The sequence below is a fragment of the Hemitrygon akajei genome, chromosome 31 (assembly GCF_048418815.1).
Source record: "Hemitrygon akajei chromosome 31, sHemAka1.3, whole genome shotgun sequence".
Classification (NCBI taxonomy): Eukaryota; Metazoa; Chordata; class Chondrichthyes; order Myliobatiformes; family Dasyatidae; genus Hemitrygon; species Hemitrygon akajei.
This window is the reverse complement of record NC_133154.1, coordinates 23,999,390-24,025,914: the sequence shown is the minus strand read 5'-3', so window position 1 is coordinate 24,025,914 and position 26,525 is coordinate 23,999,390. Positions and strand designations below refer to the sequence as shown.

At 48.0% G+C, this 26,525-nt stretch overlaps 1 protein-coding gene across 1 annotated transcript in view; it reads left to right on the top strand.

Moving 5' to 3' along the window:
• The window catches only part of syt3 (synaptotagmin III), a 237,897-nt gene that overhangs the window by 129,765 nt on the left and 81,607 nt on the right, over positions 1 to 26,525 (top strand). The window contains exon 2 of the mRNA XM_073033814.1: positions 18,269 to 19,184. Coding sequence (XP_072889915.1) covers positions 19,031 to 19,184 — 154 coding nt within the window. The 5' untranslated portion in view covers positions 18,269 to 19,030. The remainder of the gene's footprint in view (positions 1 to 18,268; positions 19,185 to 26,525) is intronic.

Below are 26,525 nucleotides of genomic sequence, written 5' to 3'. Positions count from 1 at the left end.
ACATTCTGTTCAGCATTACAGTGTGGCTCCCATTTTGTTCTGTATTACAGTGTGGCACCCCCTCTGTTCAGCATTACAGTGTGGCACCCATTCTGTTCAGCATTACAGTGTTGCACCCCCTCTGCTCTGTATTACAGTGTGGCACCCCCTCTGTTCAGCATTACAGTGTGGCACCCATTCTGTTGCGTATTGCAGTGCGGCACCCCCTCTGTTCTGTATTACAGTGTGGCACCCATTCTGTTCAGCATTACAGTGCGGCACCAATTCTGTTCTGTATTACAGTGTGGCACCCATTCTGTTCAGCATTACAGCGTGGCACCCCCACTGTTCTGTATTACAGTGTGGCACCCCCCTGTTCTGTATTACAGTGTGGCACCCCCTCTGTTCAGCATTACAGTGTGCCACCCACTCTGTTCTGTATTACAGTGTGGCACCCCCTCTGTTCAGCAGTACAGTGCAGCACCCCCGTTGTTCTGTATTATAGTGTGGCACCCCCTCTGTTCTGTATTACAAAGCGGCACTCCTTCTGTTCTGTATTACAGTGTGGCACCCATTCTGTTCAGTATTACATTGAGGCACCCCATCTGTTCTGTATTACACTGCGGCACCACTTCTGCTCTGTATTTCAGTGTGGCACACCCTCTGTTCAGCATTACAGTGTGGCACACATTCTGTTCAGCATTACAGTGTGGCTCCCATTTTGTTCTGTATTACAGTGTGGCACCCCCTCTGTTCAGCATTACAGTGTGGCACCCATTCTGTTCAGCATTACAGTGTGGCACCCCCTCTGCTCTGTATTACAGTGTGGCACCCCCTCTGTTCAGCATTACAGTGTGGCACCCATTCTGTTGCGTATTGCAGTGCAGCACCCCCTCTGTTCTGTATTACAGTGTGGCACCCATTCTGTTTAGCATTACAGTGTGACACCGCCCCTGTTCTGTATTTCAGTGTGGCAACCAATCTGTTCAGCATTACAGTCTGGCACCCATTCTGTTCTGTTTTACAGTGTGGCACCCCCTCTGTTCAGCATTACAGTGCAGCACCCCCGTTGTTCTGTATTACAGTGTGGCACCCCCTCTGTTCTGTATTACATAGCGGCACTCCTTCTGTTCTGTATTACAGTGTGGCACCCATTCTGTTCAGTATTACATTGAGGCACCCCCTCTGTTCTGTATTACACTGCGGCACCCCTTCTGCTCTGTATTTCAGTGTGGCACACCCTCTGTTCAGCATTACAGTGTGGCACACATTCTGTTCAGCATTACAGTGTGGCTCCCATTTTGTTCTGTATTACAGTGTGGCACCCCCCCTGTTCAGCATTATAGTGTGGCACCCATTCTGTTCTTTACTACAGTGTGGCACCGATTCTATTCAGCATTACACTGTGGCACCCCCTCGGTTCTGTATTACATTGTGGCACCCATTCTGTTCTGAATTACAGTGTGGCACCCTCTCTGTTCAGCATTACAGTGCGGCACCCCCTCGCTTCTGTATTACAGTGTGGCACCCCCTCTGTTCTGTATTACAGTGCGGCACTCCTTCTGTGTTCTATTACATTGTGGCACCCATTCTGTTCAGCATTACAGTGCGGCACCCCCTCTGTTCTGTATTACACTGTGGCACCCATTCTGTTCAGCATTACAGTGCGGCACCCCCTCTGTTCTGTATTACAGTGAGGCTCCCATTCTGTTCTGTATTACAGTGTGGCACCCACTCTGTTCAGCATTACAGTGTGGCACACATTCTGTTCAGCATTACAGTGTGGCTCCCATTTTGTTCTGTATTACAGTGTGGCACCCCCTCTGTTCAGCATTACAGTGTGGCACCCATTCTGTTCAGCATTACAGTGCGGCACCCCTTCTGTTCTGTATTACAGTGTGGCACCCATTCTGTTCAGCATTACAGCGTGGCACCCCCACTGTTCTGTATTACAGTGTGGCACCCCCCTGTTCTGTATTACAGTGTGTCTCCCGTTCTGTTCTGTGTTACTGTGCGGCACCCCCTCTGTTCCGCATTACAGTGCAGCATCCCCTCTGTAAAAAATTTCAGTGTGGCACCCCCCCTGTTCAGCATTATAGTGTGGCACCCATTCTGTTCTTTACTACAGTGTGGCACCGATTCTATTCAGCATTACACTGTGGCACCACCTCGGTTCTGTATTACATTGTGGCACCCATTCTGTTCTGAATTACAGTGTGGCACCCTCTCTGATCAGCATTACAGTGCGGCACCCCCTCGCTTCTGTATTACAGTGTGGCACCCCCTCTGTTCTGTATTACAGTGCGGCACTCCTTCTGTGCTCTATTACATTGTGGCACCCATTCTGTTCAGCATTACAGTGCGGCACCCCCTCTGTTCTGTACTACAGTGTGGCACCCATTCTGTTCAGCATTACAGTGCGGCACCCCCTCTGTTCTGTATTACAGTGAGGCTCCCATTCTGTTCTGTATTACTGTGTGGCACCCCCCCTGTTCAGCATTACAGTGTGGCACACATTCTGTTCAGCATTACAGTGTGGCTCCCATTTTGTTCTGTATTACAGTGTGGCACCCCCTCTGTTCAGCATTACAGTGTGGCACCCATTCTGTTCAGCATTACAGTGTTGCACCCCCTCTGCTCTGTATTACAGTGTGGCACCCCCTCTGTTCAGCATTACAGTGTGGCACCCATTCTGTTGCGTATTGCAGTGCGGCACCCCCTCTGTTCTGTATTACAGTGTGGCACCCATTCTGTTCAGCATTACAGTGCGGCACCAATTCTGTTCTGTATTACAGTGTGGCACCCATTCTGTTCAGCATTACAGCGTGGCACCCCCACTGTTCTGTATTACAGTGTGGCACCCCCCTGTTCTGTATTACAGTGTGGCACCCCCTCTGTTCAGCATTACAGTGTGCCACCCACTCTGTTCTGTATTACAGTGTGGCACCCATTCTGTTTAGCATTACAGTGTGACACCGCCCCTGTTCTGTATTTCAGTGTGGCAACCAATCTGTTCAGCAATACAGTGTGGCACCCATTCTGTTCTGTTTTACAGTGTGGCACCCCCTCTGTTCAGCAGTACAGTGCAGCACCCCCGTTGTTCTGTATTATAGTGTGGCACCCCCTCTGTTCTGTATTACAAAGCGGCACTCCTTCTGTTCTGTATTACAGTGTGGCACCCATTCTGTTCAGTATTACATTGAGGCACCCCATCTGTTCTGTATTACACTGCGGCACCACTTCTGCTCTGTATTTCAGTGTGGCACACCCTCTGTTCAGCATTACAGTGTGGCACACATTCTGTTCAGCATTACAGTGTGGCTCCCATTTTGTTCTGTATTACAGTGTGGCACCCCCTCTGTTCAGCATTACAGTGTGGCACCCATTCTGTTCAGCATTACAGTGTGGCACCCCCTCTGCTCTGTATTACAGTGTGGCACCCCCTCTGTTCAGCATTACAGTGTGGCACCCATTCTGTTGCGTATTGCAGTGCAGCACCCCCTCTGTTCTGTATTACAGTGTGGCACCCATTCTGTTCAGCATTACAGTGCGGCACCCCTTCTGTTCTGTATTACAGTGTGGCACCCATTCTGTTCTGCATTACAGCGTGGCACCCCCACTGTTCTGTATTACAGTGTGGCACCCCCCTGTTCTGTATTACAGTGTGTCTCCCGTTCTGTTCTGTGTTACTGTGCGGCACCCCCTCTGTTCAGCATTACAGTGCAGCATCCCCTCTGTAAAAAATTTCAGTGTGGCACCCCCCCTGTTCAGCATTATAGTGTGGCACCCATTCTGTTCTTTACTACAGTGTGGCACCGATTCTATTCAGCTTTACACTGTGGCACCCCCTCGGTTCTGTATTACATTGTGGCACCCATTCTGTTCTGAATTACAGTGTGGCACCCTCTCTGTTCAGCATTACAGTGCGGCACCCCCTCGCTTCTGTATTACAGTGTGGCACCCCCTCTGTTCTGTATTACAGTGCGGCACTCCTTCTGTGCTCTATTACATTGTGGCACCCATTCTGTTCAGCATTACAGTGCGGCACCCCCTCTGTTCTGTATTACACTGTGGCACCCATTCTGTTCAGCATTACAGTGCGGCACCCCCTCTGTTCTGTATTACAGTGAGGCTCCCATTCTGTTCTGTATTACTGTGTGGCACCCATTCTGTTCAGCATTACAGTGCGGCACCCCCTCTGTTCTGTATTACAGTGAGGCTCCCATTCTGTTCTGTATTACAGTGAGGCACCCATTCTGTTCTGTATTGCAGCGTGGCATCCCCTCTGTTCTGTATTACAGTGTGGCACCCATTCTGTTCTGTATTACAGAGTGCGACCCATTCTGTTCAGCATTACAGTGTGGCACCCCCTCTGTTCAGCATTACAGTGTGGAACCCATTCTGTTCTGTATTGCAGTGCGGCACCCCCTGTGTTCTGTATTTCTGTGTGGCACCCATTCTGTTCAGCATTACAGTGCGGCACCCCCTCTGTTCTGTATTACAGTGTGGCACCCCCTCTGTTCAGCATTACAGTGTGGCACCCATTCTGTTCCATCTTGCAGTGCGGCACCCCCTCTGTTCTGTATTACAGTGTGGCACCCCCTCTGTTCTGTATTACAGTGCGGCACTCCTTCTGTTCTGTATTACAGTGTGGCACCCATTCTGTTCAGCATTACAATGTGGCACCCGCTCTGTTCTGTATTACACTGCGGCTCCCCCTCTGTCCTGTATTACAGTCTGGCACCCCCTCTGTTCTGTATTTCAGTGCGGCACCCATTCTGTTCTGTATTACAGTGTGGCACCCCCTCTGTTCAGCATTACAGTGCGGCACCCCCATTGTTCTGTATTACAGTGTGGCACCCCTTCTGTTCTGTTTTACAGTGTGGCACCCATTCTGTTTAGCATTACAGTGTGGCACCCCCCCCCCCCCCTGTTCTGTATTTCAGTGTGGCAACCAATCTGTTCAGCATTACAGGGTGGCACCCATTCTGTTCAGCATTACAGGGTGGCACCCATTCTGTTCTGCATTACAGTGTGGCACCCCCTCTGTTCAGCATTACAGTGTAGCACCGATTCTGTTCAGCATTACAGTGTAGCTCCCATTTTGTTCTGTATTACAGTGTGGCACCCCCTCTGTTCAGCATTACAGTGTAGCACCCATTCAGTTCAGCATTACAGTGTGGCACACCCTCTGCTCTGTATTACAGTGCGGCACCCCCTCTGTTCTGTATTACAGTGTGGCACCCATTCTGTTCAGCATTACAGTGCGGCACCCCCTTTGTTCTGTATTACAGTGTGGCACCCCCCACCCCCCCTTTCTGTATTTCATTGTGGCAACCAATCTGTTCAGCCTTACAGGGTGGCACCCATTCTGTTCTGTATTACAGTGTGGCACCCCCTCTGTTCAGCTTTAGAGTGCGGCACCCCCATTGTTCTGTATTACAGTGTGGCACCCCCTCTGTTCTGTATTACAGAGCAGCACTCCTTCTGGTCTGTATTACAGTGTGGCACCCATTCTGTTCAGCATTACATTGTGGCACCCCCTCTGTTCTGTATTACAGTTTAGCACCCATTCTGTTCAGCATTACATTGTGGCACCCATTCTGTTCTGTATTACAGGGTGGCGTCCCCTCTGTTCTGTATTACAGTGTGGCACCTCCTCTGTTCTGTATTACAGTGTGGCACCCATTCTGTTATGTATTACAGTGTGGCACCCCCTCTGTTCAGCATTACATTGTGGCACCCATTCTGTTCAGCATTACATTGTGGCACCCGCTCTGTTCTGTATTACAGTGTGGCACCCATTCTGTTCAGCATTACAGTGTGGCAACCCCCTGTTCTGTATTAGTGTGGCAACCACTCTGTTCAGTATTACAGTGTGGCACCCATTCTGTTCTGTATTACAGTGTGGCACCCCCTCTGTTCAGCATTACAGTGCAGCACCTCCTCTGCTCTGTATTATTGTGTGGCACCCCCTCTGTTCAGCATTACAGTGTGGAACCCACTCTGTTCCATATTACAGTGCAGCACCCCCTCTGTTCTGTATTACAGTGTGGCACCCATTCTGTTCAGCATTACAGTGTGGCACCCCCTCTGTTCTGTATTACAGTGTGGCACCCCCTCTGTTCTGTATTACAGTGTGGCTCCCATTCTGTTCTGTATTACTGTGCGGCGCCCCCTCTGTTCAGCATTACACTGCAGCACCCCCTCTGTTCAGTATTATAGTGTGGCACCCATTTTGTTCTGTATTACACTGCGGCACCCCCTCTGTTCAGCATTGCAGTGAGGCATCCCCCCTGTTCATCATTATTGTGTGGCACCCATTCTGTTCTGTACTACAGTGTGGCACCCATTCTGTTCAGCGTTTCACTGTGGCACCCCATCGGTTCTGTATTACAGCGTGGCACCCTTTCTGTTCAGTATTACAGTGTGGCACCCATTCTGTTCTGTATTACAGTGTGGCGCCCCCTCTGTTCAGCATTCCAGTGCAGCACCCGCTCTGTTCTGTATTACAGTGTGGCACCCACTCTGTTCAGCATTATAGTGTGGCACCCATTCTGTTCTGTATTACAGTGTGGCACCCCGTCTGTTCAGCATTACAATGTGGCACCCATTCTGTTCTGTAATACAGTGTGGCACCGCATCTGTTCAGCATTACACTGTGGCACCCATTCTGTTCTGTATAACAGTGTGGCACCCCGTCTGTTCTGTTTTACAGTGTGGCACCCATTCAGTTCTGTATTACAGTGTGGCACCCCCTCTGTTCAGCATTACAGTGTGGCACCCATTCTGTTCTGTAGTAGAGTGTGGCATCTCCTCTGTTCAGCATTACAGTTTGGCACCCATTCTGTTCTGTATTACAGTGTGGCACCCCCTCTGTTCAGCATTACAGTGTGGCACCCCCTCTGTTCTGGATTACAGTGTGGCACCCATTCTCTTCAGCATTACAGTGTGGCACCCATTCTGTTCTGTATTTCAGTGTGCCACCCGTTCTGTTCTATATTACAGTGTTTCACACCATCTGTTTTGTATTACAGTGTGGCACCCAATCTGTTCAGCATTACAGTGTGGCACCCCCTCTGTTCAGCATTGCAGTGAGGCATCCACCCTGTTTATCATTATTGTGTGGCACCCATTCTGTTCTGTACTACAGTGTGGCACCCATTCTGTTCAGCGTTTCACTGTGGCACCCCATCGGTTCTGTATTACAGCGTGGCACCCCCTCTGTTCAGTATTACAGTGTGGCACGCATTCTGTTTTGTATTACAGTGTGGCGCCCCCTCTGTTCAGCATTCCAATGCAGCACCCGCTCTGTTCTGTATTACAGTGTGGCACCCACTCTGTTCAGCATTATAGTGTGGCACCCATTCTGTTCTGTATTACAGTGTGGCACCCCCTCTGTTCTGTATTACAGGGTGGCACCCATACTGTTCTGTATTACAGTGTGGCACCCCCTCTGTTCAGCATTACAGTGTGGCACCCATTCTGTTCTGTATTACAGTGTGGCACCCCCTCTGTTCTGTATTGTATTATGACACCCATTCGGTTCTGTATTACAGTGTGGCACCCCCTCTGTTCAGCATTACAATGTGGCACCCATTCTGTTCTGTAATACAGTGTGGCACCGCATCTGTTCAGCATTACACTGTGGCACCCATTCTGTCCTGTATAACAGTGTGGCACCCCCTTTGTTCTGTTTTACAGTGTGGGACCCATTCAGTTCTGTATTACAGTGTGGCACCCCCTCTGTTCAGCATTACAGTGTGGCACCCATTCTGTTCTGTATTACAGTGTGGCATCTCCTCAGTTCAGCATTACAGTTTGACACCCATTCTGTTCTGTATTACAGTGTGGCACCCCCTCTGTTCAGCATTACAGTGTGGCACCCCCTCTGTTCTGTATTACAGTGTGGCACCCATTCTCTTCAGCATTACAGTGTGGCACCCATTCTGTTCTATATTAAAGTGTTTCACACCATCTGTTTTGTATTACAGTGTGGCACCCATTCTGTTCAGCATTACAGTGTGGCACCCCCTCTGTTCAGCATTACAGTGTGGCACCCCCTCTGTTCTGTATTGCAGTGTGGCACCCATTCTGTTCTATATTAAAGTGTGGCACCTCCTCTGTTCTGTATTACAATGTGGCACACATTCTGTTCAGCATTACAGTGTGGCTCCCCTTCTGTTCTGTATTACAGTGTGGCACCCATTCTGTTCTGTATTACAGTGGGGCAGCCATTCTGTTTAGCATTACAGTGTGCCACCCACTCTGTTCTGTATTACAGTGGGGTACCCATTCTGTTCAGCATTACAGTGTGGCACCCCCCCCCCTATTCTGTATTACAGTGTGGCAACCAATCTGTTCAGCATTACAGTGTGGTACCCATTCTGTTCTGTATTACAGTGTGGCACCGCCTCTGTTCAGCATTACAGTGCGGAACCCTCTCTGTTCTGTATTACAGTGTGGCACCCCCTCTGTTCTGTATTCCAGTGCGGCACTCCTTCTGTTCTGTATTACAGTGTGGCACCCATTCTGTTTAGCGTTACAGTGTGGCAACCCCTCTGTTCTGTTTTACACTGCGGCACCCCCTCTGTTCTGTATTACAGTGTGGCACCCATTTAGTTCTGTATTACAGTGTGGCACCCCCTCTGTTCTGTTTTACAGTGTGGCACCCATTCAGTTCTGTATTACAGTGTGGCACCCCCTCTGTTCAGCATTACAGTGCAGCACCTCCTCTGCTCTGTATTATTGTGTGGCACCCCCTCTGTTCAGCATTACAGTGTGGAACCCACTCTGTTCCATATTACAGTGCAGCACCCCCTCTGTTCTGTATTACAGTGTGGCACCCATTCTGTTCAGCATTACTGTGCAGCACCCCCTCTGTTCAGTATTACAGTGGGGCACCCATTCTGTTCAGCATTACAGTGTGGCACCCCCTCTGTTCTGTATTACAGTGTGGCACCCCCTCTGTTCTGTATTACAGTGTGGCTCCCATTCTGTTCTGTATTACTGTGCGGCACCCCCTCTGTTCAGCATTACACTGCAGCACCCCCTCTGTTCAGTATTATAGTGTGGCACCCATTTTGTTCTGTATTACACTGCGGCACCCCCTCTGTTCAGCATTGCAGTGAGGCATCCCCCCTGTTCATCATTATTGTGTGGCACCCATTCTGTTCTGTACTACAGTGTGGCACCCATTCTGTTCTGTATTACAGTGTGGCACCCCCTCTGTTCTGTATTACAGGGTGGCACCCATACTGTTCTGTATTACAGTGTGGCACCCCCTCTGTTCAGCATTACAGTGTGGCACCCATTCTGTTCTGTATTACAGTGTGGCACCCCCTCTGTTCTGTATTGTATTATGACACCCATTCTGTTCTGTATTACAGTGTGGCACCCCCTCTGTTCAGCATTACAATGTGGCACCCCCTCGGTTCTGTATTACAGTGAGGCACCCATTCTGTTCTGTATTACAGCGTGGCACCCCCTCTGTTCTGTATTACAGTGTGGCACCCATTTTGTTCAGCATTACATTGTGGCACCCATTCTGTTCTGTATTACATTGTGGCATCCCCTCTGTTCTGTATTACAGTGTGGCACCTCCGCTGTTCTGTATTACAGTTTGGCACCCAGTCTGTTCAGTATTACAGTGTGGCACCCATTCTGTTCGGCATTACAGTGTGGCACCCCCTCTGTTCTGTATTACAATGTGGCACACATTCTGTTCAGCATTACAGTGTGGCACCCCCTCTGTTCTGTATTACAGTGTGGCACCCATTCTGTTCTGTATTACAGTGCTTCACACCCTGTGTTCTGTATTACTGTGTGGCACCCATTCTGTTCAGCATTACAGTGTGGCACCCCCTCTGTTCAGCATTACAGTTTGGCACCCCCTCTGTTCTGTATTACAGTGTGGCACCCATTCTGTTCTGTATTAAAGTGTGGCACCCCCTCTGTTCTGTATTACAATGTGGCACACTTTCTGTTCTGTATTACAGTGTTTCACACCCTCTGTTCTGTATTACATTGTGGCCCCCATTCTGTTCAGCATTACAGTGTGGCACCCCCTCTATTCAGCATTACAGTGTTGCACCCCCTCTGTTCTGTATTACAGTGTGGCACCTATTCTGTTCTGTATTAAAGTGTGGCACCCCCTCTGTTCTGTATTACAATGTGGCACACATTCTGTTCTGTATTACAGTGGGGCACCCATTCTGTTCATCATTACAGTGTGTCACCCCCTTTGTTCGGTATTATAGTGTGGCACCCCCTCTGTTCAGCATTACAGTATGCCACCCACTCTGTTCTGTATTACAGTGTGGCACCCATTCTGTTCAGCATTACCGGGCGGCACCCCACCCCCCCTGTTCTGTATTACAGTGTGGCAACCAATCTGTTCAGCATTACAGTGTGGCACCCATTGTGTTCTGCATTACAGTGTGGCACCAATTCTGTTCAGCATTACAGTGTGGCACCCCCTCTGTTCTGTATTACACTGCGGCACCCCCTCTGTTCTGTATTACAGTGTGGCACCCATTCTGTTCTGTATTTCAGTGCAGCACCCATTCTGTTCTGTATTACAGTGTGGCACCCCCTCTGTTCAGCATTACAGTGTGGCACCCATTCTGTTCAGCATTACAGTGTGGCACCTATTTTGTTCTGTATAACAGTGTGGCCACCCCTCTGTTCAGCATTACAGTGTGGCACCCATTCTGTTCAGCATTACAGTATGGCACCCCCTCTGCTCTGTATTACAGTGTGGCACCCCCTCTGTTCAGCATTACAGTGTGGCACCCATTCTGTTCCGTATTACATTGCGGCACCCCCTCTGTTCTGTATTACAGTGTGGCACCCCCTCTGTTCAGCATTACAGTGTGGCACCCATTCTGTTCCGTATTACATTGCGGCACCCCCTCGGTTCTGTATTACAGTGTGGCACCCATTCTGTTCAGCATTACATTGCGGCACCCCCTCTGTTCTGTATTACAGTGTGGCACCCCCTCTGTTCAGCATTACAGTGTGGCACCCATTCTGTTCCGTATTACATTGCGGCACCCCCTCTGTTCTGTATTACAGTGTGGCACCCATTCTGTTCAGCATTACAGTGCGTCACCCCCTCTGTTCTGTATTACAGTGTGGCACCCATTCTGTTCAGCATTACAGTGTGGCACCCATTCTGTTCTGTATTACAGTGTGGCACCCCCTCTGTTCAGCATTACAGTGTGGCACCCATTTTGTTCTGTATTACAGTGCGGCACCCCCTCTGTTCATCATTAAAGTGTAGCACCCCCCCTGTTCAGCATTACAGTGAGGCACCCATTCTGTTCTGTATTACAGTGTGGCACCCCCTCTGTTCTGTATTACATTGTGGCACCCATTCTGCTCCGTATTACATTGCGGCGCCCCCTTTGTTCTGTATTACAGTGTGGCACCCATTCTGTTCAGCTTTACAGTGTGGCAATCCCCTGTTCTGTATTACAGTGTGGCACCCATTCTGTTCAGCATTACAGTGTGGCACCCATTCTGTTCTGTATTACAGTGTGGCACCCCCTCTGTTCTGTATTACATTGTGGCACCCATTCTGCTCCGTATTACATTGCGGCGCCCCCTTTGTTCTGTATTACAGTGTGGCACCCCCTCTGTTCTGTATTACAGTGTGGCACCCATTCTGCTCCGTATTACATTGCATCGCCCCCTTTGTTCTGTATTACAGTGTGGCACCCATTCTGTTCAGCATTACATTGCGGCACCCCCTCTGTTCTGTATTACAGTTTGGCACCCATTCTGTTCTGTATTACAGTGTGGCACCCATTCTGTTCAGCATTACAGTGTAGCACCCCCTCTGTTCAGCATTACAGTGTGGCACCCATTCTGTTCTGTATTACAGTGTGGCACCCCCTCTGTTCTGTATTACAGTGTAGCACCCCTCTGTTGTGTATCACGGTGGAGTTTCCTCTCTGTTCTGTGTCACTGTGTCGCAGCCCCTCTGTTCTGAATCAGAGTGTGGCGGCCCCTCTGTTCTGTGTCACTGTGCATTACACTCCGCGACACAGAACGGAGGGGGGTGCTACACTGCGACACTGCTACACTGCCAGAGGTGTTAACACTGTGACACAGAAATGAACGCGTTCTGCACTGCCAGAGGTGAGACACTGTAACACAGAACTGAGGGGGTACTACCCTACCAGAGGTGCCTCGCAGTGTCACCCCCCATTGTTCTGTGTCACAGAGCGGCACCCCTTCAGTTCTCCGTCAGTGTCTCACCTCCGCAGTTCTGTGCTTCAGTGTCACAGCTCTGGTGTGTTGTGTCCCCTCAGTTCTGTGTCACAGTGTCCCACCTCTGTCAGTGTAACCCTCCCTCAGTTCTATGTCACAGTCTATCAGTGTAGAACCCTTTCAGTTCTGTACCACATTGTTAGCACCTCTGACAGCGTAGCACCCCCTCAGTTCTGTGACAATGTGTAGAACCCCCCCCCAGTTCTGTGACAATGTGTAGAACCCCCCCCCCCCGCAGTTCTGTGTCACAGTGTAGCATTCCCTCTATTCTGCCCAGGAATGTCAGACTGCACTTTTTCCACGTGGATGTCTGTGCACAGTTTTTGCACATTGTTTGTGTGGAGTTTCCCATTGATGCTATTACATTTCCCCACTGCACCGTGAATGCTTTAAGAAAATTGATTTCGAGATAGTATCTGGTGACATATAGGTACTTGGATCATAAATATACTTAAGTCCAATTAATAAAATAATCTTGCATTAAAGTAATGACTTACTTCACTAATACATTAATGTATAACTTTAATTACTTGAATCAAAGTAATGCATTACTCAGTAATGTATTCAGTATAATAGAATAATCCTGAATTAAAGTAATGTATTGTCCCAATCACAAAAGCCCACTGGGTCAGGAATCTGCCTCTGTTAATGCTCTGGCTAAGTGACTCTGGACACATAAAGGGCAGTGCAGTTATGTCCTGGTTCATATTAGTGCTTTGCACACCAGGGATTGAAAGCTAGATCCCACCCTGTAGGCCGTTTGTAGGCCCAGCTAGATCCCAGCCTGTAGGCCGTTTGTACTTTCTCTCTGTGCCCGCGTAGGTTTCCTCCCAGTGTCTGGCCTTCCTTCCGCGTCCCAAAGGCGTACGGTTCGGGTTAGCAAGCTGTGGGCGTGCTTCGTCAGCACCGGAAGCACGGTCACTCTTGCAGGCTGCTCCCAGCACAGTCTACGGACTGCCTTGGCACATGTCACTGTACGTTCCAGTGTGCATCTGTCGAATAAGGCCAGCTTTTAAAAACTGGTTTGCTGTTAGAGCAGCAGTCTCATAGCTCCAGCGATCGGGTTCAATGCTGACCTGTGATGCTGTTGAAGGGATCGACCTCGTCCACCATATACATTTACCTGCAGTTGGAATTTGCTGTGGTGTGTTGGTCAGGGCATGGCATGTGACAAAAAAAAAATCAACATTCAACAACTATGAAGAACTAATAAAAATTAATTGAGAGATTAAAGGACACATTTGGAATAAAATATGCATAAATACTGTACATAAATATCAGCATGTATTACAGTATTATAAAAAATGGTTTAAATTGTTTACAGTGCAGTAATAGATAGAGGGGGTGGGGGTTAATGAGAATAGTTGATTAGATTAACTGCCTGGGGGAAAGAATTTAAGATGCCATGAAGCCCTCACATCGTTCCGTTATCCTGCCCTCGTAATACCCAGGTATTATGCCCTCATATCACCCTGATGATCTGTGCTTCCCTCTTCAAGCATTGTGATCACCACAGTCCCCATTCTCCTCAGTGCCACCATTCACTGTAAAGATTAAGTTAACATTGTTTGTCACATCAAAACATAAAATAACAGTGATACGCATCACTTGCGTCAGCGACCAGCACAATCCAAGCATGGTCTGGGGGTGGTGGGGGGCAGCTTGCGAGCGTTGGCAAGCTAGAATGCCCACAACTTACGAAGTCTAGCCTGCACACCTTCGGAAGGCGGGAGGAAAGCAATGTGGCCACGGTAAGAATGTACAAACTCCTTACAGACAGCGGGCAGGAACTGAATGTCGGTCTCTGATGTTGTAAAGCACTAAGCTATGGTGCTGCCCTATCTTTATCACCCCATCTGTCTACTCAGCCACCTTTAAGCACTCTTAGTTCTGGTGGACATCAAGGGCCCCTGTTTCTCAGCAGTCCTTTGTGGCCAAACATTCACTGTTTACATCTTGTCTTTATTTGACCTTTGAAAATGCATCATTTGGCACTTATCTTGATTAGATTTCATCTTCTAATGCTTTGCCAAGATTGAGATTGCAAATTGGGGGGGGGGGGGAATGAATCAAGATCATAAACATAAGAGATTCTGCAGTTTCTGGAAACCCAGAGCAATGAGATAAAATGCTGGAGGAACCCAGCAGGTCTGTGCAGGGGAGTAAACAGCCGGCGTTTCAAGTGGAAGCCAGAAGGAGAAGGTGCTGGGAGTGCGAGCTGGCAGATGATAGGTGAGACCAGGGGAGAGGGAAGGTGGGCGGATGGAGTGAGAAGCCGGGAGGTGATAGATCAAAGGGCTGAAGAAGATGCAATCTGATAGGAGAGGAGAGTGGACCATGGGAGAAAGGGAAGGAAGAGGGTCTCCACAGGGAGGTGATGGGCAGGTGCCTGTAAAAAATAAATCTCCAAATCTCATACACGCTTCAGTAATGTTCGCATTGAAAATTTGAGAACGGGTAAGATGGGGGCCAGAATGTGGAATAGAAGAAGGGAGAGTGAGGAGGGGGAAGAAGTTCCCAGAACTAGAGAACTCGATGCAAATGCCATCAGGTTGGAGGCTACCCAAAACGGATATGAGGTATTGCTCTGCCAGCTTGACGGTGGCCTCATTGTGGCAGTAGAGAAGGCCACGGCCAGCATGTCAGAATGGGAATGCCGAGGAGATTAAAACAGTGTCACAAGTTCATGGAAGGAAGCAGGCCCTTTGGCTACTGTCTACAGCTCATCACAGCAATCCCCACTTCCCCACCACATCTCCCAACTCTCTTCCTCCCATTTTACCACGCACCCTGTGGCCGGTTAACCCACCAAACCTCTGCTGCTAGAGTTAAAATGGATGGTCGTTGGGATCCTCAGGCACGGGAATGGCTGAGCTGTGATAGAATCCCTGCTAGAGTTAACATGAGGCGAGCAGCTTTGTTATTTTAAAACAGGAATGGGGTATATTTTCTTTTTATTTATTTATTTGTTTGTTTATTTATTTGGAGATACAGTTTGGATCAGGCCCTTCTGATTGAACAAGCCACAACATATCTACTTAACGCTCACAGAACAATATACATGACAAATTAATCCACATGTGGCATACTGGTTAATAGGTTAATTTGTCACTCCTGCTTTCTTCATATTTGCACTAATGTGCTGGATGTTTCCCCCGGGTACCTGGTTTCCTCTCATATTCCAAAGAATAGTAACGGTTAGTGAATTGTGGGCATGCTACGTTGGCACGTCAGTGTGATTATGAAGAAAGCACGACAGCACCTCTACTTCCTTAGGACTCTGCAAAGATTTGGCACGACTTCTAAAACCTTGACAAACTTCTACTGAGGAGGAGTGGAGAGTATGTTGACTGTCCCAGCCTGGTGTGGAAACACCAATTCCTTTGAATGGAAAATCCGACAAAAGGTAGGATAAGATGGTCAGAGGCACTGATCGTGTGGATAATCAGAGGCTTTATCCCAGGGCTGAAATGGCTAGCACGAGAGGGCAGGGTTTTAAGGTGCTTGGAAGTAGGTACAGAGGAGATGCTTTTTCACAGAGAGTGGTGAGTGCATGGAATGGGCTGTCGGTGACGGTAGTGGAGGCGGATATGATAGGGTCTTTTCAGACACTCCTGGGCGGGTACATGGAGCTCAGAAAAATAGAGGGCTATGGGTAACCCCAGGTAGTGTCTCAGGTAAGGACATGTTTGGCACAGTTTTGTGGGCCAAAGGGCCTGTATTGTGCCGTAGGTTTTCTATGTTTCTAAGTAGTGGATACAGTCCATCACGGGTAAAGCCCTCCCCACTATTGAGCACGTTGACACAAGACATTTTTGCAGGAAAGCAGCATCCATCATCAGGGACCCCCACCACCCAGGACATTGTCACTTCTCGCTGCAGCCACCAGGAGGAAGGTACAGGAGCCTCAGCACCCACACCACCAGGCTGAGGAACAGTTAACGGGCTCGTGAACCAAAGGGGGTAACTTCACTTGCCCCAATGTTGAAATGTTCCCACAATCTAAGGACTCACTTTCAAGGATTCTTCATTTCAAGTTTTTGATATGTATTGTTTATTTATTATTATTATTTCTTTCTTTTTGTATTTGCACAGTTTGTTGTCTTTTACACACTGGTTGAACACCCAAGTTGGTGCAGTCTTTCATTGATTCTATTATAGCTATTATTCTATCATGGATTTATTGATTATGCCCACAAAGAAATGAATCTCGGGGTTGTATGTGGTGACATAGATGTACTTTCATAATAAACTTACTTTGAACTTTGAACACGATCGCGGAGAGAGCATACAAACTCCTCACAGACAAGACGGGAATTGAACCCCAATCGCTGCGGCTCCAATAAAGCTATGCTAACTGTTGCGCTACCATGCTGGGATCATCCCACAAGCGTCACCATATTCTGGTGCCAATGTCGCGTGCCGACAAGTTACCAGCCCTCACTGACCCGTGTGTCTTCGGACTGTGGGAGGGAACCGGAGCACCTGAGGGAAACCCGCACGTTCACAGGGAGAACGTGCAAACTCCTCACAGTAGGCGTCAGGGATTGAACCCCGATTGCTGGCACTGGGAATCGCTATGTTAGCTGCTACACTACTGCGCCACGCTGCCATGAGAAGAGAGGGTTAACAGACTTAACAAGAGATTAGAAAGGCACGGAGAGGAGGGACAATGTAAGCAAAGGAGAAAAGGGGAGAATGAGCACGTCATAACGGATTTCATACAGCGAGGAAGAGGACTTTTTTCTCCTGGGGGGTCGTGAGTTTTCAGTGAGTATGGGGGCCAGCACTGAATATATTCAAGATGGAGATGTAGATGGGGTGATGGGGACAGGCGCAAAGTACAGATGGGTCCAAGGTTCAAGCAGGCATCAACTTACTGAATGTTGGAAGAGACTCAAGGGGATGAATGGTCAACATTTCTTGCCCTGAGAGAGGGGGGGAGGTGAGGGTGAAGGAAGGAGGGGTAAGAAGGGAAATGGAGGTTAAAAGGCTTGAGAGAGAGAGATAGGGAGGTGGACAGGAAGAGAAGGGAGAGGGGAGAGGGAAGGACATGGCAGCAGATGGAGATTGCAGACAGCGAGATGTTGGGAAGTACAGGACCAAGCGTGGGGAGGGGGAGAATTGGAATCAGAATCATTGGAATATGTCGTAAAATTTGCTGTTACGCAGCAGCAGCACAATGCAATAAGTAACAAAATCTGTAAATTACAGTAAGAAATATAAACGTACCAAGAAAGTTAAATAAGTGGTGCAAAACGAGAGGGGAAAAGTAATGAGGTGGTGTCCATGGGTTCAATGTCCATTCAGAAATCCAATGACAGAGGGGAAGAAGTTATTCCTAAATCATTGAGTGTGTGTCTTCAGGCTTCGGAGGGACAGGAGGGAGAGTGAGAGGAATGGAGAGGGAAGGATAAAGGAAGAAGATATAAAGGGGTGGGGAGGAGGGGAGAGAAGGGTAGAGAGGTGGAGGGGTAAGAGGAGAGGTAAAGACTTGATGAAAGTGGATTGAGATGACGGAAAGTAAGGCAAGGAGAGAGAGAAGACGGAAAGAAGACTCCTAGACTGGCACATGGATGATAGAGAAAGAGAGGGCTAAGTAGAAGAGAGGTGTTAGATTGATCTTGGAGTAGGCGGGAAGGACGGCAGAACGTCGTGGGCTGAAGGGTGTGTACTGTGCTGTGTTCTAAAAACTGTGAAGACAGAAAACCGGGAGCGGGAGGGAAAAACTGGTGGGAGGGGGGGCACAGAGGTACACGCTCTGTGGAAGAGCCAAACTCATGACAAGTTTCCTGGGGCTCTTTCTTGGCTCGTCGCTCCCCTTAAAAGTGTGCTCCTTCCCCTCACTCCCAGCTCAGAGAATCGGCCTTGTCTGTCTCGCTACTTTTGGACGTTCTGCATAAATGCTGCGTGTAGGTGGGTGGAGATATATTTGGGAGCTCGGTGTTATGTGATAATGAGAGAGGCATCCTCCCTCCACACGGCTTCTCATGAGTTTCACTTTGCCTTGCAGCCTGAGAAGTAGATCACCAACCTTCAGAATGACTTCTAACTGCGAGAGAGATTTGTCATCCCTCTAAGTACGCCGCTTCTTCCATGAGAAATCAATGGAAACAGAAATTAAAGGGAGTCTTGCCAGAGATTTTGGAATTATTGATGCCTACTCCACTGTAAGCAGTGCTCAATGTCTCCGCTCTTTCTCCTCCGAGGAGGTGGAATAGGAAAAGCAGCTGGGTTTCACATTGCCGTGTCGTTGCCGTCGTCCCAGCTTTGACAAGACCATGAGAAGGGCCTGGATTGGCCAGTTCACAGCGACAGGGTTCCCCAGATCCGCCGGATAACGAGGGTCTGCTCCCGATCCCTCGCCCAGCCGCTAAACCCTCTCGCCAGGAACACCAAGCCCAGCACGAAACCTGACGGAACGAAGGGTGGATGACTTCCAGCCCGGTCCGAGTCCGGGGTTGGTGGCAGAACAGTTTGGATCTCGTTTGCCGGCTCGCGGCTTGCCTGAAGTCCCAGAAGAATTATACCAGGATTCAGATCCAACAAGGTGCCTCCTCTCCCAAGTGGAAGATCACGGACTCATCAGCTGAGGGCCAAAGGCTGGGATTTGCCCGGCAAGGTCCACCTCTCTCAGCCCAGGCTTTTGGAAGGCCTGGAGAGAACAGTGCTCTTGCCCCTTGTTAGAGCTAGGGGTAGCCTCCAAGTTGACTTTTCACCGGGATCCCTGCCCTCGCCACCTGCCCGCCCGTCGCTTGTGTGATGCTGTGCCGAGATGTCGGGCGACGGGGAGGAAGAGCTGTGCCGCAATGCGCTGGCGCTGGTCAATGAGCTCTGCTTCAGCGTCCGGGGCAATCACAACAACGAGAAGTGCATCGAGTTCTCCTACCTCCTCCGAGACCGGGACCGCACACGTCACATCGAGACAGGTAACGTCAGCCATCGCCTCCCAGTCCCCTCCCCGTCACCATCCACACTCCCCTGGCCTCCCGCCACGCGGGGCAGAGGCCATTCCGCCCATTGTGCCTGTGATAGCCCTTGGAAGGGCTGAATGACTGGCACCATCCTTTGCTTTATTGCCAGTTTTTTCAGGGATGGTGGGAGAGTGGGTGGTATTTACACATATACAGTACAATGAACTGTAGGGTAGGGCTGGGGTAAGATGTACGTGCGTAGGGGAATCAGGATCAAAATTAGGTTATTGTCACTGACATATGCTGTGACATTTGTTTTTATTTGTGGCAGCAGTACACTCTAATACTTAAAATGTACTAACAATTACAATAAGAAATATCTAGGAAATATATATAATAATCCATACAAAAGATAATATGTGTGTGTGTGTGTGTGTGTGTGTGTGTGTGTGTGTGTGTGTGTGTGTGTGTGTGTGTGTGTGTGTGTGTGTGTGTGTGTGTGTTTATATCTATAATGTGTGTGTAGGGTGTATACATATGTATATACTGTGTGTGTATGTGTATATATAAGTAGTGCAGGCAAAAGGAGATAAAAGAAAACTTAGTGAGGGTGTGTTCCTGGGTTCATTGTCCATTCAGAAATCTGATGTCAGAGAGGACGAAGCTGTTCCTAGAGTGTTGAGTGTGAGTCTTCAGCCTCCTGTACCTCTGCCCTGAGGGTAGTAGTGAGAAGAGGGCATGTCCTGGGTGGTGGGGGTCCTTAATAATGGAAGTGGTCTTCCTGAGGAATCGCCTTTTGAAGACGTTCTGGATGGTGGGGAGGCTGGTGCCCATGATGGAGCTGACCGAGTCGACAGCTCTCTGGAGCTTTTTCTGATCTTGTGCAGTGGCCCCTCCGTTCCAGACGGTGATGCAACGGCTCAGAATGCTCTCCACAGAACCTCTGTGGAAATTTGCTGGAGCCTTTAGTGACATAGCAAATCTCTTCAAACTCATAAGACTCCTCAACGTTTGTGGTCCTCTGCTGCTGCACCCCATCCACTTGAAGGTTTGACATGTTGTACGTTCAGAGATGCTCCTGCGCACACCACTGTTGTGATCTGTGGTTGTTAGAGTTATCGTCACCTTCCTGTCAGCTTGACCCAGTCTGGCCGTTCTCCTCTGACCTCTCTCACTGTCGACCACAAAACTGCCACTCACCTGAAGCTTTTTTTTGTTTTTCACACCATTCACTGTAAACTTCAGAGTGCATGAAAATTCCAGGAGATCGGCAGTTTCTGAGTTTCTCAAACCAATCCGTTTGGCACCAACAATCATTCTCCTGTCAGTTGCTTAGATCACATTTCTTCCCCACTTCGACGTTTGGTCTGGACAGTTGACCACGGCTGCATGCATTGAGTTGCTGCCGCGTGATTGGCTGATTAGATAGTTGCGTTATTGAGCAGGTGTAGGGTGAATGTAATAGAGTGGCTACTGAGTGTATAGCCACTGGCCTGAATTGGATGCCACAGTAGCGTAACGGTTAGTGCAATGGGGCATTGCAGAATTCGAAGTTCAATTCAGATGACGTTCTGTAAGGAGTCTGAACATCCTCCCTGTGGAATGCGTGGGTTTTTTCCAGGTCTCCCCGTTGCCTCCACAGTTTAAAGACGTACTGGACAGGTGAATTGGTCATTGTAAATTGTCCTGTGATTAGGTTAGGGTCAATCGGGTTTGCCGGGGGTTGAAGGAGCGGCTTGGCTCGAAGCGTTCTGCTGGGGCTGGCCATTGTATGAATGCCCTTTTACGCTGCTGTACGTGGAGTGCCCACGGTGGAACTGGCTGAGCTGACAAGCCATCTGCAGCGTTTCTCTGAACCCCCCTGGAGAGCGGCAGAGTTAGAGAGGGGAGGGGAGAAGGGACAACAGCGGGTGGGGGCTAGGAGGTGTAGGTCTGAGTGAGGGTGATGCGTGAGTGAAGTGGTGAACCTAGTTGGTAAATAATTTTATTATTGCCATTTGTACTGAGGTACAGGGAAAGCCATTTATCGTTATCATCCATAGACATCATTTCATTAAGTTCAAAGTAAATTTATTATCAAAGTACATATACTGTATGTCAGTATATATAACCCTCAGATCCATTTTCTTGTGGGCATACTCAATAAATCCATAGAATAATAACCATAATATAATCAATGAAAGACCACAATAACTTGAGTGTTCAACCAGTGTGCGAAAGACAACAAACTGTGTACATATGAAAAGAAAGAAATAATAATGATGAATAAATAAGCAATAAACATTAAGAACATGAAATGAAGAGACCCTGAAAGTGAGACCATAGGTTGTGGGAATATTTCAATGATGTGACAAGTGAAGTTATCTCTTTTGGTTCAAGAGCCTGATTGTTGGGGGGCATTAATTGTCCCTGAACCTGGTGGTGTGAATCCTGCTGCTGGTTATGTCAGTACATTAAAAACAATAACAGAATGCAGAGTAGAGTCGCAGAAACTAGCCCTTTGGCCCCACATGGCCATACTGACCACATCATCAACCCTGCTCATGTTCAGCCCATAACCCTCCAATGCCCTCCACTCCATGAACCTCCCCACATGCCTCTTAAATGTCGCAACGATACCCACTCCATCCGCCTCCCTAGGCAGCTCATTTCTGGTACTCACTACCCTCTGGGTAAAGAAGGTACCTCTCAGGTCTCTTCCCAATCAGAGAATCTGACGGGAAGAGTAGGGTACAGGGAAGAGGGTGCAGAAACGTGATCTCTCTGTGAGATGGCGGCTGGAGCAGCTGGGAAATCTGGACACATCTACTCCGTAGAAGCAAATTGTCCTCTGCCCCGAGGAACCGCTTCAGAAGTAAATGTTAGGATGTTCCCTTTAGAGGGGAGCACGGGGAACAAAGGCAGGAGTGGGTGACGTGGGCCACCAACACCCTGCAGATTCTGGAAATCCAGAGCAGCCCACACAAGGCAGAGGTTGAGTAACTCGTCCACCTATCACCTCCTAGCTTCTGACCTCATTCTCCCTCCCCACCCACCCACTTTCCCTTTCACCGGGTCTCACCCATCACATGCCAAACTGTACACCTTCCCTTCCTTCCACTGTCTTATTCTGGCTTCTTCCCCCTTCCCTTCCAGACCTGGTGAAGGTACTCATCCCAAAATGTTCACTGCTTATTGGTCTGGAGAGATGCTGCCTGGCCTGCCGAGTTCCTCAAAGATTTTGTGTGTGTTGCCTTGATCAGGATCATTAGGTCTACTCTGCTTCTATTCCTTCCCTGCTTCCCCACCCAACCAGTCCTTACTTTAGGTTTCACCCATCGCAGTGTTATGTTGAAGTTGTATAAGATGCTGGTCAGGCTAAACTTGCAGCATCGTGTGCAATTCTGGACACCTACTGACAGAAAAAAATACCAATAAGATTAAAGTAGCGTAGAGAAAAATTTACAAGATGTTGCCTTCTCTTGATGACCTAAGTTATAGGGACTCTTGAATCGGTTAGAACTTTATTCCTGCAGTATAGGAGAACGAGGTGAGATTTGACAAAGATATGCAAAATTATGCGGGGCATAGATAGGGTAAATGAAAACATGCTTTTTCCAGATTAGGTGAGACCAGAACTAGAGGTCATGAGTTAAGGGTGAAAGGTGAAATGTTTAAGGGAAACGTGAGGGTGACCTTCTTCGCTTGAGAGTGTGGATCGAGCATGTTTGATTCAACATTTAAGTGAAATTTGGATAAGTACATGGATGGGAGGGGTATGGAGGGTCTATGATCCAGATGAGGGTCAATGGGACTGGACAGGATAACGGTTCGTTTTGGACTAGATGGGCCGAAGGGGTTGCTTCTCTGCTCTATGACTCGACAACCTCTCAGTCGCAGCCTTGCGTGTACTCTAGAACCACACGTCTGCAGCCTTCAATAGTGTAGAGAACTCCAGAGCTTTCTGCAGACAGAAATTTCCTCCGGCCTCAGTGCAAGATGCTTGGATCCTCCTTACATGGAGAAATAGGCCACAACAGAGTTAACCTGCAATTAGGACTGTCCAAGGATGGAGAATTGGTTTCTTCCCCCGATGAAAATCAGTCAGACCTTTACACCGATCTGCTAGCTTAATGACTTCCATTTTTCTTTCCAAATCCAATTCTATTTAATTGATTGAATTAAAATTCCCCCGGAGGACTCAATCTCATTGTTCTCGATTCAGGTCTCTGAATTACTGGTGCTGTTAGAAATCCACTATGTTTCGACATCCTTCCTGCAGCCAGGGACAAGAGAGGAACAACGGTTGAATGTAGGGGGAGATTAACTTTTTTCCACTTTAAAATCATAGGACACAGAACACGGAACACAGACACAGGACCAGGCCCTTCAACCCAGGATGTCTTTACTGAACATACGCTGAATTATAGACAATAGACAATAGGTGCAGGAGTAGGCCATTCAGCCCTTCGGGCCAGTACTGCCATTCAATGTGATCATGGCTGATCATCCACAATCAGTACCCCGTTCCTGCCTTCTCCCTATGTCCCTTGACTCCGCTATCTTTAAGAGCTCTATCTAACTCTTTCTTGAAAGCATCCAGAGAACTGGCCTCCACTGCCTTCTGAGGCAGAGCATTCCACAGATCCACAACTCTCTGGGTGAAAAAGTTTTTCCTCAATTCCGTTCTAAATGGCCTACCCCTTATTCTTAAACTGTGGCCTCTGGTTCTGGACTCCCCCAACATCGGGAACATGCTTCCTGCCTCTAGCGTGTCCAATCCTTTAATAATCTTATATGTTTCAATCAGATCCCCTCTCATTCTTCTAAATTCCAGTGTATACAAACCCAGTCGCTCCAATCTTTCAACATATGATGGTCCCGCCATCCCAGGAATTAACCTCGTGAACTTACGCTTCACTCCCTCAATAGCAAGAATGTCCTTCCTCAACTTTGGAGACCAAAACTGAACACAATACTCCAGGTGGGGTCTCACCAGGGCCCTGTACAACTGCAGAAGGACCTCTTTGCTCCTATACTCAACTCCCCTTGTTCCTTGTTAGGAATTATTCTAATTCCTTCTGCCTGCACATGATCAGTATCTCTCCAGTTCCCACATATTCATGTGTCTGTCTAACAGTATCTTGAACACCTCTACTATATTTACCCCCAACCACCACCACTTGATCCTACCTTGATACTTAGAGTATTGTGTTCAATTCTGGTCACCTCATTATAGGAAGAATATGGAGAGGGTGCAGAGGAGATTTACCAGGATGTTGCCTGGTTTAGAGAACAAGTCATATGAAGCAAGATTAGCAGAGCTGGGACTTTTCTCTTTGGAGCGTAGAAGAATGAGAGGGGACTTGATAGAGGTCTACAAGATTATGAGAGGCATAGATAGGGTGGATAGTCAGTACCTGTTTCCCAGGGCACCAATAGCAACACCAGAGGGCATACGTACAAAATTAAGGGAGGGAAATTTAGGGGAGACATCAGGGGTAAGTTTTTTACACAGAGGGTTGTGAGTGCCTGGAGTGACTTGCCAGGGATGGTGGTGGAGGCTAAAACATTAGGGTTATTTAAGAGCCTCTTGGACAGGCACATGGATGAAAGAAAAATGGAGGGTTATGGGGTAGTGTGGGTTTAGTACTTTTTTTTAAGGATTATATGGGTCGGCACAACATGGAGGGCTGAAGGGCCTGTACTGTGCTGTAGTGTTCTGTGGTTCTATGGTTCTATGATCCAGGAACCCACCACTCTCAGTGTAAGTAAAAACTTGCCCTGCACATCTCCTTTGAAGTTACCCCCTTTCACCTTAAATAAAGTTTAAGATATAATAATTTGCTTTATTTGTCACAAACACAGTAGATTAAAACATACCGTGAAATACCTGATGACATCAGATCAACTCAGCGAGGATTATGCTGGGCAGCCTGCAAGTGTTGCCAGTCTTAAAGTGCCAACGTAACATGCCCACAAGTCACAAACCCTAACTGTACTTTTTGGACTGTGGGAGGAAACCAGAGCATCTGGAGGAAATCCACGTGGTCATAGCAAAAATGAACAAGCTCCTTACAGACAGTGGCAGGAATTGAACCCTGATCACAGGCCATCGCGCTACCCTCATCACGTCCCTACCTTGGGATAAAGGATTCGGACCGCCTACTCTATCCTCCTCTCCCTCATGAGTTTCTAACATTTTTTGTTAGGAAAATTTTTTGTTTTCTCCAGAGAAAACAACCCATTTTTTGTCCAACCTCTCATTGTCGATCATAACCTCTAAACCAGGCAGCTCCCTGCTGAATCTCTTCTGTACTATCTGCAACCATCAATGTCCTTCGAATAATGGGGTGCAATAATATCATGAGATCCTGAGAGGACAGGGGACCCCTTGGCTTATTGTACCTTCAACACCCTCAGTACTGCTTCACGATTGTTAGTTCTCTGCAGGGGAAAGCATCCCCAATGAGTTGAGGTATCCAACGCACAGATGCCTGCATAAAATGTGCTAAAACTTTAATTTTAACTTTACTTAACGAAAACTTTAACTCAGCAGGCCAGGCAACATCTATGGAGAGGAATAAACTGTCATTGTTTGGGACCGAAACCCTTCATTTGTCCTGATGAAGGGTCTTGGCTGGAAACGTCATCTGTTTATTCCTCTCCATAGATGTTGCCTGACCTGCTGAGTTCCTCCAGTGATTTTTGTGTGAGTTGCTCTGGATTTCCAGCATCTGCAGAATCTCTTGTGTTTACGAATGGCGCGCAAGTGTGTCTCATCTGGGGAAGACCAGGGGAGGTTCTAGACCAGTAATTTATTGATACTGGGATCATTTATTATCGTCATATGTACCAGGATACATTGAAAAACTTGTCTTGCATTCTGTTCATGCAGATCAAATCATTACACAATGCATCGAGGTAGAACAAGGTAAAACGATAACAGAATACAGAGTAATGTGCCTTTGGAGAAAATCCAGGGCAGGTAGACAATGAAGTGCAAGATCATAACCAGGTAGATTGAGGGGTTGCATTATTATACTAGGGATTCAACTGCCATTGTTCTGAACCTATATTACAGAAAAAAATAAGGACCCAGAATAGTGGATTTTATTCAGGATACATTCAGAAAGTAGTTGATTGATCAGAAAAGAGAGATGGTGATGTTACATTTTCCATCTTATTGTACGAAAGCTCCATTCTGGAGTCTGATAACAACAGGTTTAATGTATGAGGAGCATTTGACGACTCTGAGCTGGGGTCAACGGGGGGGGAGGGGGTTCTCACTGAAACCTGTTGACTATTAAAGCCGAGATAGAGTGGATGTAGAGAGATTGTTTCCTAAGGTGGGACGAGAGGACCTCAGAGTACAAG